The sequence below is a fragment of the Mustela nivalis genome (assembly GCF_964662115.1).
Source record: "Mustela nivalis genome assembly, chromosome: 9".
Lineage (NCBI taxonomy): Eukaryota > Metazoa > Chordata > Mammalia > Carnivora > Mustelidae > Mustela > Mustela nivalis.
In genome coordinates, this window is record NC_139028.1 from 119,001,923 (window position 1) to 119,014,716 (window position 12,794).

Here is a 12,794-nt window from a genome sequence, read left to right on the forward strand (position 1 = left end):
TGAGGTGCCCACCCTAATCTCTGGGTCCTCAACCTGCCTGATGTAATCTGCAGTTACCCTCCTTACAGGTCAGGTCCCCTCCGGAGGTCGTGGGGAGAGGAGGCGGCCGGCAGGCCCCGTCCCTGTCATCGGTGTTCCTGGGTCTGACGTGTTCCGTTTCTCCCTCGCTGGTCCGCGAGCGATGTAAGGTGACGGCCGCCTGGGAGCTCCGTCTCCCCACCGTATGCTCTGCACCGGACGCGTGTGTGGCTCCCAGTTGGCGCTGCGTCCTTCCTGCTGAATGAGGGACAGCCCCGCAAGAAGGAAGGGCGGACGCCGCTGCCTTTCCGCCTCCCGCCCCCTGGGAGCAGCACCTGTCTCCGGAGAAGTCACGGAGGGGAGCGCCACCGCCCCAGACCTGAGCACACAGAGGCCGGGAAGCGGCCTGTGCTGGGGAAGGAGGCCCGTTGCCGGGGGACCGTCTGTGACCGCGAGCTTAAAGACAGCACAACCGCGCGCGCGGCTGTTCCTCTGGGCATGATGCCCTTCCTGGGGTGAGCCGTGCACCGACTACTCGGCCGTGGGTCCTGCAGACCCGGCCCCGCCCCGTCCCAGAAACCGCGATGCTGGGAGCAGCACGGGGTCCTTCCGCGAGGCCAGGGTGCGCCTCCCTCCCCCACCAACGTGCCACTGGTCGGGTCGCCGCTGATGGTTTCCACCACGCTTCAGTCCACACCGGTTCCGATCGTCCGGCCGGCCTCGGGGTTTCACCCCACTCCATCGTGCGGAAGACGTCCTGCCCGTGGGCCACGGAACCCCGGACTTAGCGATGCTCTGGACATTAATAAAGCACACCTGCTTGCCGGAGGGAGGTACCCCCTGCCAGTTCGGGGACTCGGACCCACCCACGAGAAATTTCCAGAGTTCAGTGGTCTGGGAATGTCACGACACCCCCGCAAAGTGCAGGGCAAGTCTTACACCGTCGTCACCTTAACACCAGGAAGAAGACGTACGTGAGCGTGAGCGTAGCAATCGGGCAGTTACCTTCAGTCTCAGGTAACAGAAACGGGGGAGAACGGTGACTTAATCGGGATTTCTTGTTTTTTTCTTCTTCAGAGATGTTACTTCTTTATTCGACAGAGACAGACACAGAAAGAGGCGACACAAGCTGCGGAGCGGCGGGCGGAGGGGCAAGCAGGCTCCCCACCGAGCAGGGAGCCCGACGCGGGGCTCGATCCCAGCACCCTGAGACCATGACCTGAGCCGAAGGCAGACGCTCAACAGATGGAGCCCCCGGAATCCCGAGATGGCAGGAACGCGAGTCCCCGCTCTCCGCTCGGCCGGCAGCAGCCTCACAGCCCAACGTGGCTGCCAGATCTTCGGCCATCGCTGGCCTGTTCTCAGCAGGCACCAGGAGACTGGACCGGGGCTGCAGGTGGACAGGAAGGACTTCCTGGAAGCCGCCCCCCCACCCGCCCCACCCCCCCAGAGGCAGTGGGGAGGGTGAGGCACAACACGGCAGAGGGGAGAGGGAGGGTCTGGACGCCAGGCGGTTCCTTCCCATCTCTGACTGACTCCCCGTCTGCTCTTCTCGTCCAGCGAGCCCAGCGCGGACCAGACGGCCCCTTCCTGGGCCCCAGACCCGGAGGGGTCAGCACGCGGACGGCGGCGAGCTGTCACCGGGGGGACCGACGGGAGGGCCCCGGGGCTCGGGAGCAACGCCGCATCCTCTGGGAACATCAGTCCCGATTCTCTGAGATGCACCTTTCCCCTGCCACCAGGGGCCAGGGCAGAGATGTCACAGGCCATGGGGACCCGAACCGCCCACTAGGGACAGGGCGACATGGAGCCAAAAGGTGGCGTGTGCCCAGCCATGCACCATTGTCAGGGAAAGGGCACCGACCTCAAGCCCAGGTGAGCGGCCGTGAGCCGGGAGGTCGCCCTCCCGAAGGCCCGCGCTCCTTCCCTGTCCCCTCACCCGCGACCTCACCGAGGTCCTCACGACCACGCGTTCCGCAGCATCGTTCTCCCCACCTCTCCGCAGACACAGAGTCACAGGGTCACTCAACGACGGGCCCCAAGTCACCCCGCCGGTGACAAGAAGAGCAGAGATCCGAGCCGCACACCCTGGAGGGGACGTGGGTCGCCGGTCCTCCGTGGGGGCAGGAGGGAGGCGCCGAGCCGCAGCACTCCCCAACCCCGCGGCCCAGAGGACCCCCCCCCCCAGGACGCAGCCGGCGCTGGGCCCGTCTTCGCGGTTCGACCCCCACCGCCAGGCTCGCTCCCCAGCGCGCACGACGCCCCCCACCCGCTCCCGACACACGAGCTCCCAGGGCAGCGCCCCGCGGGTGTGCGGGCTGCTCTCTGCTGCGGGGAGGCAGGGGCTGGGGGCGCGGGGGGGGGGCAGAGGCCTGGGGGGCCGCTGCCCGCGACAGCCCTCCCGCCTTAGCCTCCCGCCCCACCCCTGCCCCAGGTTTGCAGAGAAGGCGAGGTGGGGGCAGGAGCTCTGGAGCAGCTCTGCGGGGGAAGGGGCCCCCGCCAGGCACAGGGGTGCGGGGGTCAGGCCAGGCCAGGACACTGGCCCGGGGGCAGGGGCCAGCGGGGCGTGAGGGGACATCGGGGCGTGAGGGGACATCAGGGCGGGAGGGGACATCCGGGACCTGAAGGGACATCGGGGCGTGAGGCGACATCGGGGCGTGAGGGGACATCGGGGCGTGAGGGGATATCGGGGCGTGAGGGGACATCCGGGACCTGAGGGGACATCGGGGCGTGAGGGGACATCGGGGCGTGAGGGGACATCGGGGAGTGAGGGGACATCCGGGACCTGAAGGGACATCGGGGCGTGAGGGGACATCGGGGCGTGAGGGGATATCGGGGCGTGAGGGGACATCCGGGACCTGAGGGGACATCGGGGCGTGAGGGGACATCGGGGCGTGAGGGGACATCTGGGGCGTGAGGGGACATCCGGGGCGTGAGGGGACATCCGGGGCGTGAGGGGACATCTGGGGCGTGAGGGGACATCTGGGGCGTGAGGGGACATCGGGGCGTGAGGGGACATTTGGGGCGTGAGGGGACATCGGGGCGTGAGGGGACATCGGGGCGTGAGGGGACATCCGGGGCGTGAGGGGACATCAGGGCATGACGGGACATCGGGGCGTGAGGGGACATCGGGGCGTAGGGGATATTTGAGGCGTGAGGGGACATCAGGGCGTGAGGGGACATCCCGGACCTGAGGGGACATTTGGGGCGTGAGGGGACATCAGGGCGTGAGGGGACATCGGGGCGTGAGGGGACATCAGGGACCTTAGGGGACATTTGAGGAGTGAGGGGACATTTGGGGCGTGAGGGGACATCGGGGCGTGAGGGGACATTTGGGGCGTGAGGGGACATCGGGGCGTGAGGGGACATCGGGGTGTGAGGGGACATCTGGGGCGTGAGGGGACATCCGGGGCGTGAGGGGACATCTGGGGCGTGAGGGGACATCGGGGCGTGAGGGGACATCGGGGCGTGAGGGGACATTTGGGGCGTGAGGGGACATCGGGGCGTGAGGGGACATCGGGGCGTGAGGGGACATCCGGGGCGTGAGGGGACATCAGGGCATGACGGGACATCGGGGCGTGAGGGGACATCGGGGCGTAGGGGATATTTGAGGCGTGAGGGGACATCAGGGCGTGAGGGGACATCAGGGCGTGAGGGGACATCAGGGCGTGAGGGGACATCCCGGACCTGAGGGGACATTTGAGGCGTGAGGGGACATCAGGGCGTGAGGGGACATCGGGGCGTGAGGGGACATCGGGGCGTGAGGGGACATCAGGGCGTGAGGGGACATTTGGGGCGGGAGCGGACATCGGGGCGTGAGGGGACATCAGGGCGTGAGGGGACATTTGGGGCGTGAGGGGACATCCGGGCGTGAGGGGACATCGGGGCATGTGGGGACATTTGGGGCGTGAGGGGTCAGCCTGGAGTGTGAGGGGACATCCGGGACCTGAGGGGACATTTGGGGCGTGAGGGGACATCAGGGCGTGAGGGGACATCGGGGCGTGAGGGGACATCAGGGCGTGAGGGGACATTTGGGGCGGGAGCGGACATCAGGGCGTGAGGGGACATCCGGGCGTGAGGGGACATCGGGGCATGTGGGGACATCAGGGCGTGAGGGGACATTTGGGGCGTGAGGGGTCAGCCTGGAGTGTGAGGGGACATCCGGGACCTGAGGGGACATTTGGGGCGTGAGGGGACATCAGGGCGTGAGGGGACATCGGGGCGTGAGGGGACATCAGGGCGTGAGGGGACATCAGGGCGTGAGGGGACATCGGGGCGTGAGGGGACATCAGGGCGTGAGGGGACATTTGGGGCGGGAGCGGACATCGGGGCGTGAGGGGACATCAGGGTGTGAGGGGACATTTGGGGCGTGAGGGGACATCAGGGCGTGAGGGGACATCGGGGCGTGAGGGGACATCGGGGCGTGAGGGGACATCTGGGGCGTGAGGGGACATTGGGGCGTGAGGGGACATCCGGGGCATGAGGGGACATCTGGGGCGTGAGGGGACATCTGGGGCGTGAGGGGACATCGGGGCGTGAGGGGACATTTGGGGCGTGAGGGGACATCGGGGCGTGAGGGGACATCGGGGCGTGAGGGGACATCCGGGGCGTGAGGGGACATCAGGGCATGACGGGACATCGGGGCGTGAGGGGACATCGGGGCGTAGGGGATATTTGAGGCGTGAGGGGACATCAGGGCGTGAGGGGACATCCCGGACCTGAGGGGACATTTGGGGCGTGAGGGGACATCAGGGCGTGAGGGGACATCGGGGCGTGAGGGGACATCAGGGCGTGAGGGGACATCCGGGACCTTAGGGGACATTTGAGGAGTGAGGGGACATTTGGGGCGTGAGGGGACATCGGGGCGTGAGGGGACATTTGGGGCGTGAGGGGACATCGGGGCGTGAGGGGACATCGGGGCGTGAGGGGACATCTGGGGCATGAGGGGACATCGGGGTGTGAGGGGACATCTGGGGCGTGAGGGGACATCCGGGGCGTGAGGGGACATCTGGGGCGTGAGGGGACATCCGGGACCTGAGGGGACATCGGGGCGTGAGGGGACATCGGGGCGTGAGGGGACATCAGGGGAGTGAGGGGACATCGGGGCGTGAGGGGACATCAGGGCGTGAGGGGACATCCCGGACCTGAGGGGACATTTGAGGCGTGAGGGGACATCAGGGCGTGAGGGGACATCGGGGCGTGAGGGGACATCGGGGCGTGAGGGGACATCAGGGCGTGAGGGGACATTTGGGGCGGGAGCGGACATCGGGGCGTGAGGGGACATCAGGGCGTGAGGGGACATTTGGGGCGTGAGGGGACATCCGGGCGTGAGGGGACATCGGGGCATGTGGGGACATTTGGGGCGTGAGGGGTCAGCCTGGAGTGTGAGGGGACATCCGGGACCTGAGGGGACATTTGGGGCGTGAGGGGACATCAGGGCGTGAGGGGACATCGGGGCGTGAGGGGACATCAGGGCGTGAGGGGACATTTGGGGCGGGAGCGGACATCAGGGCGTGAGGGGACATCCGGGCGTGAGGGGACATCGGGGCATGTGGGGACATCAGGGCGTGAGGGGACATTTGGGGCGTGAGGGGTCAGCCTGGAGTGTGAGGGGACATCCGGGACCTGAGGGGACATTTGGGGCGTGAGGGGACATCGGGGCGTGAGGGGACATCGGGGCGTGAGGGGACATCAGGGCGTGAGGGGACATTTGGGGCGGGAGCGGACATCGGGGCGTGAGGGGACATCAGGGCGTGAGGGGACATTTGGGGCGTGAGGGGACCTCAGGGCGTGACAGGACATCGGGGCGTGAGGGGACATCAGGGCGTGAGGGGACATTTGGGGCGTGAGGGGACCTCAGGGCGTGACAGGACATCGGGGCGTGAGGGGACATCAGGGCGTGAGGGGACATTTGGGGCGTGAGGGGACATCCGGGCGTGAGGGGACATTTGGGGCGTGAGGGGTCAGCCTGGAGTGTGAGGGGACATCCGGGACCTGAGGGGACATTTGGGGCGTGAGGGGACATCAGGGCGTGAGGGGACATCCGGGCGCGACGGGACATCCGGGCGCGCGGCGCGGGGGGAGGGGCGCGGGGGGAGGAGGAAGCGGGGAGTGGAGGAGGGGGAGGAGGAACCCGCTCAAGATCCAGGCTGGGCCCCCGGAGAGGGGGGAGGGGCGCAGGGGCCGCCGGGACTACGCTTCCCGGCAGGCGGCGCGCGGCGCGTCACTTCCGGCGGCGCTCGCGGCGCGCGTGTGGGAGTGAGCGAGCGAGTGTTTACTTCCGGCCGCCGCCGCCGCCGCGGGCTGAGGGCCGAGCGTGTCGGGCGGCGGGCCCCGAGCAGCCATGGACTGGCTCATGGGGTGAGTGGGGCGGCCGGGCGGGCGGGCCGGGGCCGCGGTGGGGGCCGCGGGGCGCGCTGCGGGCGGCGCCGGGCGAGGGCGCGGGGCCGGGGCGGCGCGGGCCGGGCCGGGCGGGCGAGGGGCGTCTCCTCGGGGCCGGGGTCGCGGACGGGAGCCGCTCGGAGCGGGGCGGACGCCGGCCTGGGCAGGACGCGGGCCGCGGGGCGCCGGCGCCGGCTCCGGAAGGACGAACTTTCGCGCCGGCCGGCGCCGTCCTGAGCCGCGAGCGGAGGAGCCGGCGCCCCGGTTCGCCCGTCCGGCCGCGGGGCTCGGGGCTCGGCCGCGGGGCAGGCGGGGCGCGGCGGGCCGGAGCCGGAGCCGGAGCCCGAGCCCGGAGCCCGGAGCCGGACGGAGCGCGCCGGCCGCCGCGGCGGTGTCCCCCGGAGCGCGGCTCGCGGGAACCCGGCCGCCGCCGGGAAGTTGCTCGGGGACCCGCTGTCAGAACTTTGCGGCGTCCGCGCCGCGGCCGGGGCGGCGCGTCGGCGGGTCCTGCTCCGTCCCCGCTCGGCGCCCGCGTTGCTCCCCGACCGCGGGGCAGGGCGGGGCGGGGCGGGGCGGCCGTCCGGGCGCTGGGGCCGCGCGTGCGGGGCCGCTGCGGTCGGCCTGGGGCGGGCGGACGTGCAGGTCGCACGCGCGGGTCCCGGCAGGGAGGCTCCCGGTCGCTCGGACGTCTGGGTTCCGGGGGCGGGGCGGGGCGGGGGCGGGGGCCGTCGGCGTGACCGCGGAGGCGGCTCGCACCCGTCCGGGCCTGCGGGTCGGCTGGAGGCCAGCGGAAGGGAAGCCAGGGGCGCGAGCCCACGGGGGTGGACGCGTCGAGAGCCCGGAGGGAAGTGCCCCGCGTGGCCGGGGCGGGCGTGGAGCCGGCGTGCGCGTGGCCGGGGCCGCCGGGGCCGCCGCTCTGCCGGCCTCGGGGAGAGTCACGTTGCTGTCCTAGCCGCGCCGCTGTGAGCCCTGGGCCCCGCGGTGGCCGCTGCACCTCTCCGGACCTGCGCCGTCAGAGCCGTGCGGGAGGACTCGGAAGGCGAAGCCGAGGCAGCGGAGGAACGCGCTTCGCACGCGGCCCGGCGCTGGGGAGTCGCGGCTCGGCCAGCAGGGAGCGGGGCTTCCTGGACGCCTTTGCAGCCGCAGGCGCGCAGCGCGGAGGCCAAGCAGCCCGACCCCAGCCCGCAGGGGCTGCTGCGTCGGAGGGGTGTTGCGGGGGGTCCAACCGGCCGTGCTTTGCGCCCCAAGCCTGGGGCCTGGGGGAGGCGCTGACGGTCGTCCCGCCGCTGACTTCTCGCGGCCCCGTCGGAGGAGCAGGTGCTCCGCGCCCGACCCCGAGCAGCGCGCAGTCCTCTGAACTGGCTGGGTTCTGGGCGTTGTGGGCTTTGTGCCATCACTGTGCGTGTCCCAAGCTCCCCCCGCCGCTGGGCTTCCGGGGACTGGCTCCCCAGGCCCCCCTCAAGACTTCGGAAGCAGGCGGTCATCTGGGAGAGGTCATCTGGGAGAGGTCGGCGCAGGACTCCCCTCCCGGTCCGAGCGGAGCAGGCAGGTCCGGGTGCTGGAGGAAGACAGCTGGGAAGGGGACGCGCCCGGCCGCTGCTTCCACCGGCGCTGCAGGGGCAGAGCTCTGGAGGCTCTGGAGTCGTTCAGCGGACACTGGAGGCCCCCAAAGAGGGGTCAGGACGGAGTGTGCTGATCTCTGTGTTTCTGACTGTCGTGGGCGCTCGGCGCACACTGTGGACTGTGAGTTCTTGCCCAGCCCCTTACTTGTGAGTCCGCCAGCCTTTTAGAACAGAAGTGACAGGATTTCAGTGGTCAAGTAGTGACTTTTCTCAAGAGCCTGTTTTCAAGGTGTTAGCCCGGGGGCGGGGGGGCGGTTTGGGGGGCGGCCTGGGAGCCCCCAGCGCTCTGTCCCGCTGGATGAGGAAGCGCGCTTGCTTCCGCTAACTCGCAGCTCGCTGTCAGCCAGGGAGTTGGGAACATGGTTCTCTCTTAGGTTTGAACACTTTGTTTGTTTTTGGCGGAGGAGTTCCTCTGCGTGGCTCCTGTCCGGTGGCGGCCGGCTCCGCTGTAGTAGCAGGCACCGCTCCCGCCCTGTCCGCCGGCCGCCGTCGGGAGCAGAGCCCGGACACTTCCCGCCAGGAGAGCGCTTCGCAGAGTAACACGGCGGCCGTGTCTGAGGAAAGGGCGGTCTTGCGGGAAAGCCGCCCGGGAGCCGAGAGCAGCCGAGAGCAGCGGGGCGTGTTGCGACCTGCTGTCGGAGTTCGCCGGGGCGTGGAGCTCGGGCTTCCCGACATCCCTCTGCTCGGCTTGGAACGGGCCGGCAGGAATTTTTCCTTCTTTTTACAAAGAGTGATTTCTCACTTGAGAGGGGTCAGTCCTTGCGGTGTGGCCGTGTCTTTGGCCCTTGGCTGTCTCCCTTCTGGACAGCCGAGGACAGGATGCTGCCCTTGCCCTGGGCAGGACGGGAGCCCCAGAAGGGACGCTGCCTGGGCTGCTCCAGACTCCACGTGGCCTGAGGCAGTGTGGCACGGGGACTTCCGCTCGCGCGTACCAGCAGTGACCGGCCTCGGTGCGCAGACGGTAGACGTGCCGCTTCACTTTGACCCAGCAGAACGCATAGTCCAGAAGCTTCCAAGCATCTGGGAATGTAGACGAGGAAATGCACCTCCTCCCACTTCAGAGTCAGGGGGAGCAGGGCGACCCGCCCCGGGTCCTGGGCGGGGCCGGCGGGGAGCAGTTTGCCGGGACATGCCCGCCCTGGGCCCGCAGCCGCGGCGGGGGCAGGCGCACACGGGCCCCCTGCCCGGGGCTGCTGCCGCCCTGGAGCAGTGAGGAGGTGGGTGCGCTGCGTGGCCGGGAGCGCCCGGCTCTGCCGGAGACCTGCCTCCGGGCTTGGCCGTGGAGCGCGACACACGTCGCGGGTTGGCGCTCTTGGTCCGCGGGCAGGCGTGTTGGATGGCTCGGGGCTCTCTGGCCGGCCTGGCCCTGCCGTCAGGGCTCTCGTGCTGGGCGGAGGAGGTAGACCCCGTGCGCACGGGCCTGTGTGGGCGCGCCGCGGGGCGCTCGCGGCCTTTTCTTTGCACTTTGCCTTCGGGCGGTCGTTGCTCCGGTCGGACAGACCGTAAGGACACCCTGACTGAACCTGCTGGAGTCTCTGGACTTTTCTCCAACCGTCTCGTTGAGGGGTAGTTTACAGACCACGCAGGTTACTGTTTCAAGTCTAACAATTAGGTGACGTTTAGTAAAATCGTAGGGTGGTGTAGCTGTCAACACAGTTTACTTCAGACGTTGCCACCCGCCCAGAGGAGCCTGGCGCCCACAGCGGTCACTCCCTGTCCCACCCCTGGGTCGTCACTGATGGACCGTCTCTCTCTCTCTCTGTGTTTCTCACTTTGCCGATTCTGGGCATTTCCCACAGATGGGGTCACAGCACAGGGTCTTCTGTAGCCGGTTCACTTAGCGACCGTTTGTGCACGTACCTGCCGTCAGTCCGTTTCATCGCAAGTGACAGTCCGGAGTCTGGAGCTCTGCACGCTGCTCTGTCGATAGCGATAGCGGCGTTCTGCCCACTTTCTGCCCATCGTGAGGGATGCCGCTGTGACCCAGCCTTTGCCCACAGTGAGCTGGACCCCTTCTCCGCTGGGGAGACCCCGGGTCCTGACTGCACACTCCCTCTGTGGGGGGGCAGGCCCCGCACCTCCAAGATCAAGGACGCATAGCGTCTGCTTTCTGAGGCTGGCATGAGGGCCACGGACACGGGGGACGGAGTGTGGAGGAGTGAATGAGGTCGAGCTGGAGGTGGGGAGGCCAGGCCGGCAGGGTGGCTCCGAGCAGGGGTGCGCATTGGCTCCTGTGGGAAGAAGTGTAGGAATTTTCCAGATAGGAAGTAGGAAGGGTTCTGGCCCAAGCCGGTGCAAAGGCGTGGAGGCCTGAGCGGCAGAAGCGTCCTCCAGCTGTCCGGCCCCTTGTGACGGTGGAACACGTCCAGGGACAGCCGCTGTGCCCGTGGCCCCACTCAGGCAGTCCTTAGGACCTGGGCCTGATTCGCATCCAGATTCCATTTGAGGAGAGCGGCGGTCCCATGAACCCCTTCGTGGGCCAAACTCTGTGCCCCCGGGAGCCCCGCATCTCTCATCTGTCCCTGTGCTTGCAGCGTCCCCTGGGAGCCTTGTGCAGAGTGTCCTCAGAGTCGTGCCTGTGCATGGGAACTCACTGGAGGTGCCGCGGAAATGCTTTGCCGGGGAACGGGTTGGGCGGGAAGTGTTGCCAGCCTTGGGCAGGGTAGCAAGTGCGTCTGAGACGTCTGCAGCCCGGGAGGGCCCGGGTCCACCCTCATCGGGGTCCTGCCTCTGGCCTTCGTTCTGCTGTTCGTACCACCGCCCGGGGCCCCGGAAGAGCCAGGCGGCACGGGGACGCTGGCTGCCAGGCCCTGTCAGCAGCTGGTCGCAGCTTGGGAGGGGTTCCCCGGGGACTGCGGGGCCATCGTCAGTCTGAGGTCTCCTGTGGGAGGGGGCCGTGGCCTCCGCCGTGGCCGCGTGTGTTGGGAAGGTGGGTGTCGGTGGTCTCGGTGGGGGCGCCTGTGCTGGTGTTCCCGCTGCCCCAGCACTTCCTGCATCGCCCTTGCGGTGGTCCTGGAGACTCAGACACGGCCAGACCCCCCACTCTTGGTTTTGTGGTCAACGTGCTGGTGCGGCGACAGAGGTGCTCGGTGAGCCTCTCTCTGCACTTTTCGGGCACCAGGACCCTGGGAGCTGGTCAGGGAGCTGCTCTTGGTCCCCGCTGGTGACTCACGTGTGCCTTTGCTCCCGCGGCTGCCGGCCTGTCCGGAAGAGGAGGCGGCGCGCGTGTTCCTGTCTGACGTGCAGGGAGCGCCTCGGCTCTTTGTCTCCCCGTGTTTGTTTTTCTCGCGCAGGATCTCTCCCGGCTGGGCACGCCCGTGTGCGTTGAGCTCGGCTCTGTAGAACCCCCCGGGGGCGTGGGGCAAGGAGCGAACCTGGAAGCTTGGAGGAGGAGGAGGCGGTGGTGGGTGGGGTGTCCAGGCCACGTGGGGGCTGTGGGCTGTTCCGGGGGACCGTGCGGCTGTGGCCGCATTCACGTTGTCACCTTCTGGCTTTCTCTTTGAAGGGTTTTCCCATGCTAGCTCGAAAGAGCCGACAGTGCACCGTTGCTGGGGCGGGACACTCATTCTTTTCCTTCCTGTCACCGTTCCCGGTTCGTCTGGGGATAGTGCGGCCTGTGGTCGCGACCTACCAGACCTACCCGTATGGCACCTTTCCGTTGGTTTGGCGTGTTGCCGGTATGTCGAGGAATGGTGGCAGTTTTTGGTGTTCAGTGAGCATTTCTGTGTAGGGTGAGGCCAGAGCTCCCACCTGGGCTTGCAGCTCCCCCCAGCAGGCCGGCTGGTGCCCGGAAGCAGGGCTGTGGCCGTCTTTCTCTTCTCCCCTCCAGCCTTTCCGCCAGGCCGGCCCTGGGCTCCCGGACTGTTCTCTCCGAGGGCGCGGCACCCCTGGAGCTCGCTGTCGGGGCGGGGTCTGCCCTGCCCACACCCAGTGGAGCGCTCAGCCCCTTGGTCGTGGGCCGTGTCCTCCAAGGGCCGCAGCTGGAGCCCCCTGCGTATCTTGCCAGTTTCACGCGCAAGAATAGTGTGGGGGGCTCCGGCGGGTGGTAGGTGTGTGCCCCACCTCCAGTCCTGGGGTCCTCCGTACTTGGCCCCACTGTGCCAGATAAACGTGGCTCTCTTCTGGGGCCCGTCTGAGCAGTTCCTCAGCTCGGGCTTTGAATCGTGTCTGTTGCTGTCAAAGGAACCCCAGAACTTCTGGCTCCAGAGGAGGACTGCTGCCTCGGACAGCTCTGCAGGCTGCTGGCTGGGGCCTCAGTTGCCCCATAGAGCCCCGTTGCGTGTGGACTCTGGTGCAGAGTTCTCATCCTTTTTGGTCTCAACACACTCCCCCCCACGTTTTTAAAAATTATTGAGCTTGTATGGTTATAGCTGTCAGTGTTTACCGTAATAGAAGTGGAAGAAAAGAGATTCGAAAACTATTCTTTAACTCATTTGAAAAGAACAATAAACCCAGCATGTGTTAGCATGAATTTGTTTTTAATTTTTGTTTCTTTGACAGAAAGCACAAGCAGGCAGAGTAGCAGGTAATGGGAGAAGGAGGAGCAGAGTCCCCGCGGGGCAGGGAGCCCGATGCGGGGCTCCATCCCAGGACCCTGGGACCGTGGCCTGAGCCGAAGGCAGTCGCCTAACCCACTGAGCCACTCTGATGTCCCTAAACTTTTTTTTTTTTTTTAAATAAATAACCATATTTTGTGGCATAAAACACATGATAAGAGTGCCCTGACTCTTTTGTAAACCTCATGAGCTGGACCCTTATGTCTGCTTCTGGGTA

The 12,794-nt window shown here is 67.7% G+C and overlaps 1 protein-coding gene across 1 annotated transcript in view; it reads left to right on the plus strand.

The window, feature by feature from the left end:
• Positions 1 to 6,276: 6,276 nt before the first annotated feature.
• The window catches only part of MOB2 (MOB kinase activator 2), a 68,438-nt gene continuing 61,920 nt past the window's right edge, over positions 6,277 to 12,794 (plus strand). Inside the window, exon 1 of the mRNA XM_082749320.1 lies at positions 6,277 to 6,378. Within this exon, the coding sequence (XP_082605446.1) occupies positions 6,362 to 6,378 (17 nt within the window). The 5' untranslated portion in view covers positions 6,277 to 6,361. The remainder of the gene's footprint in view (positions 6,379 to 12,794) is intronic.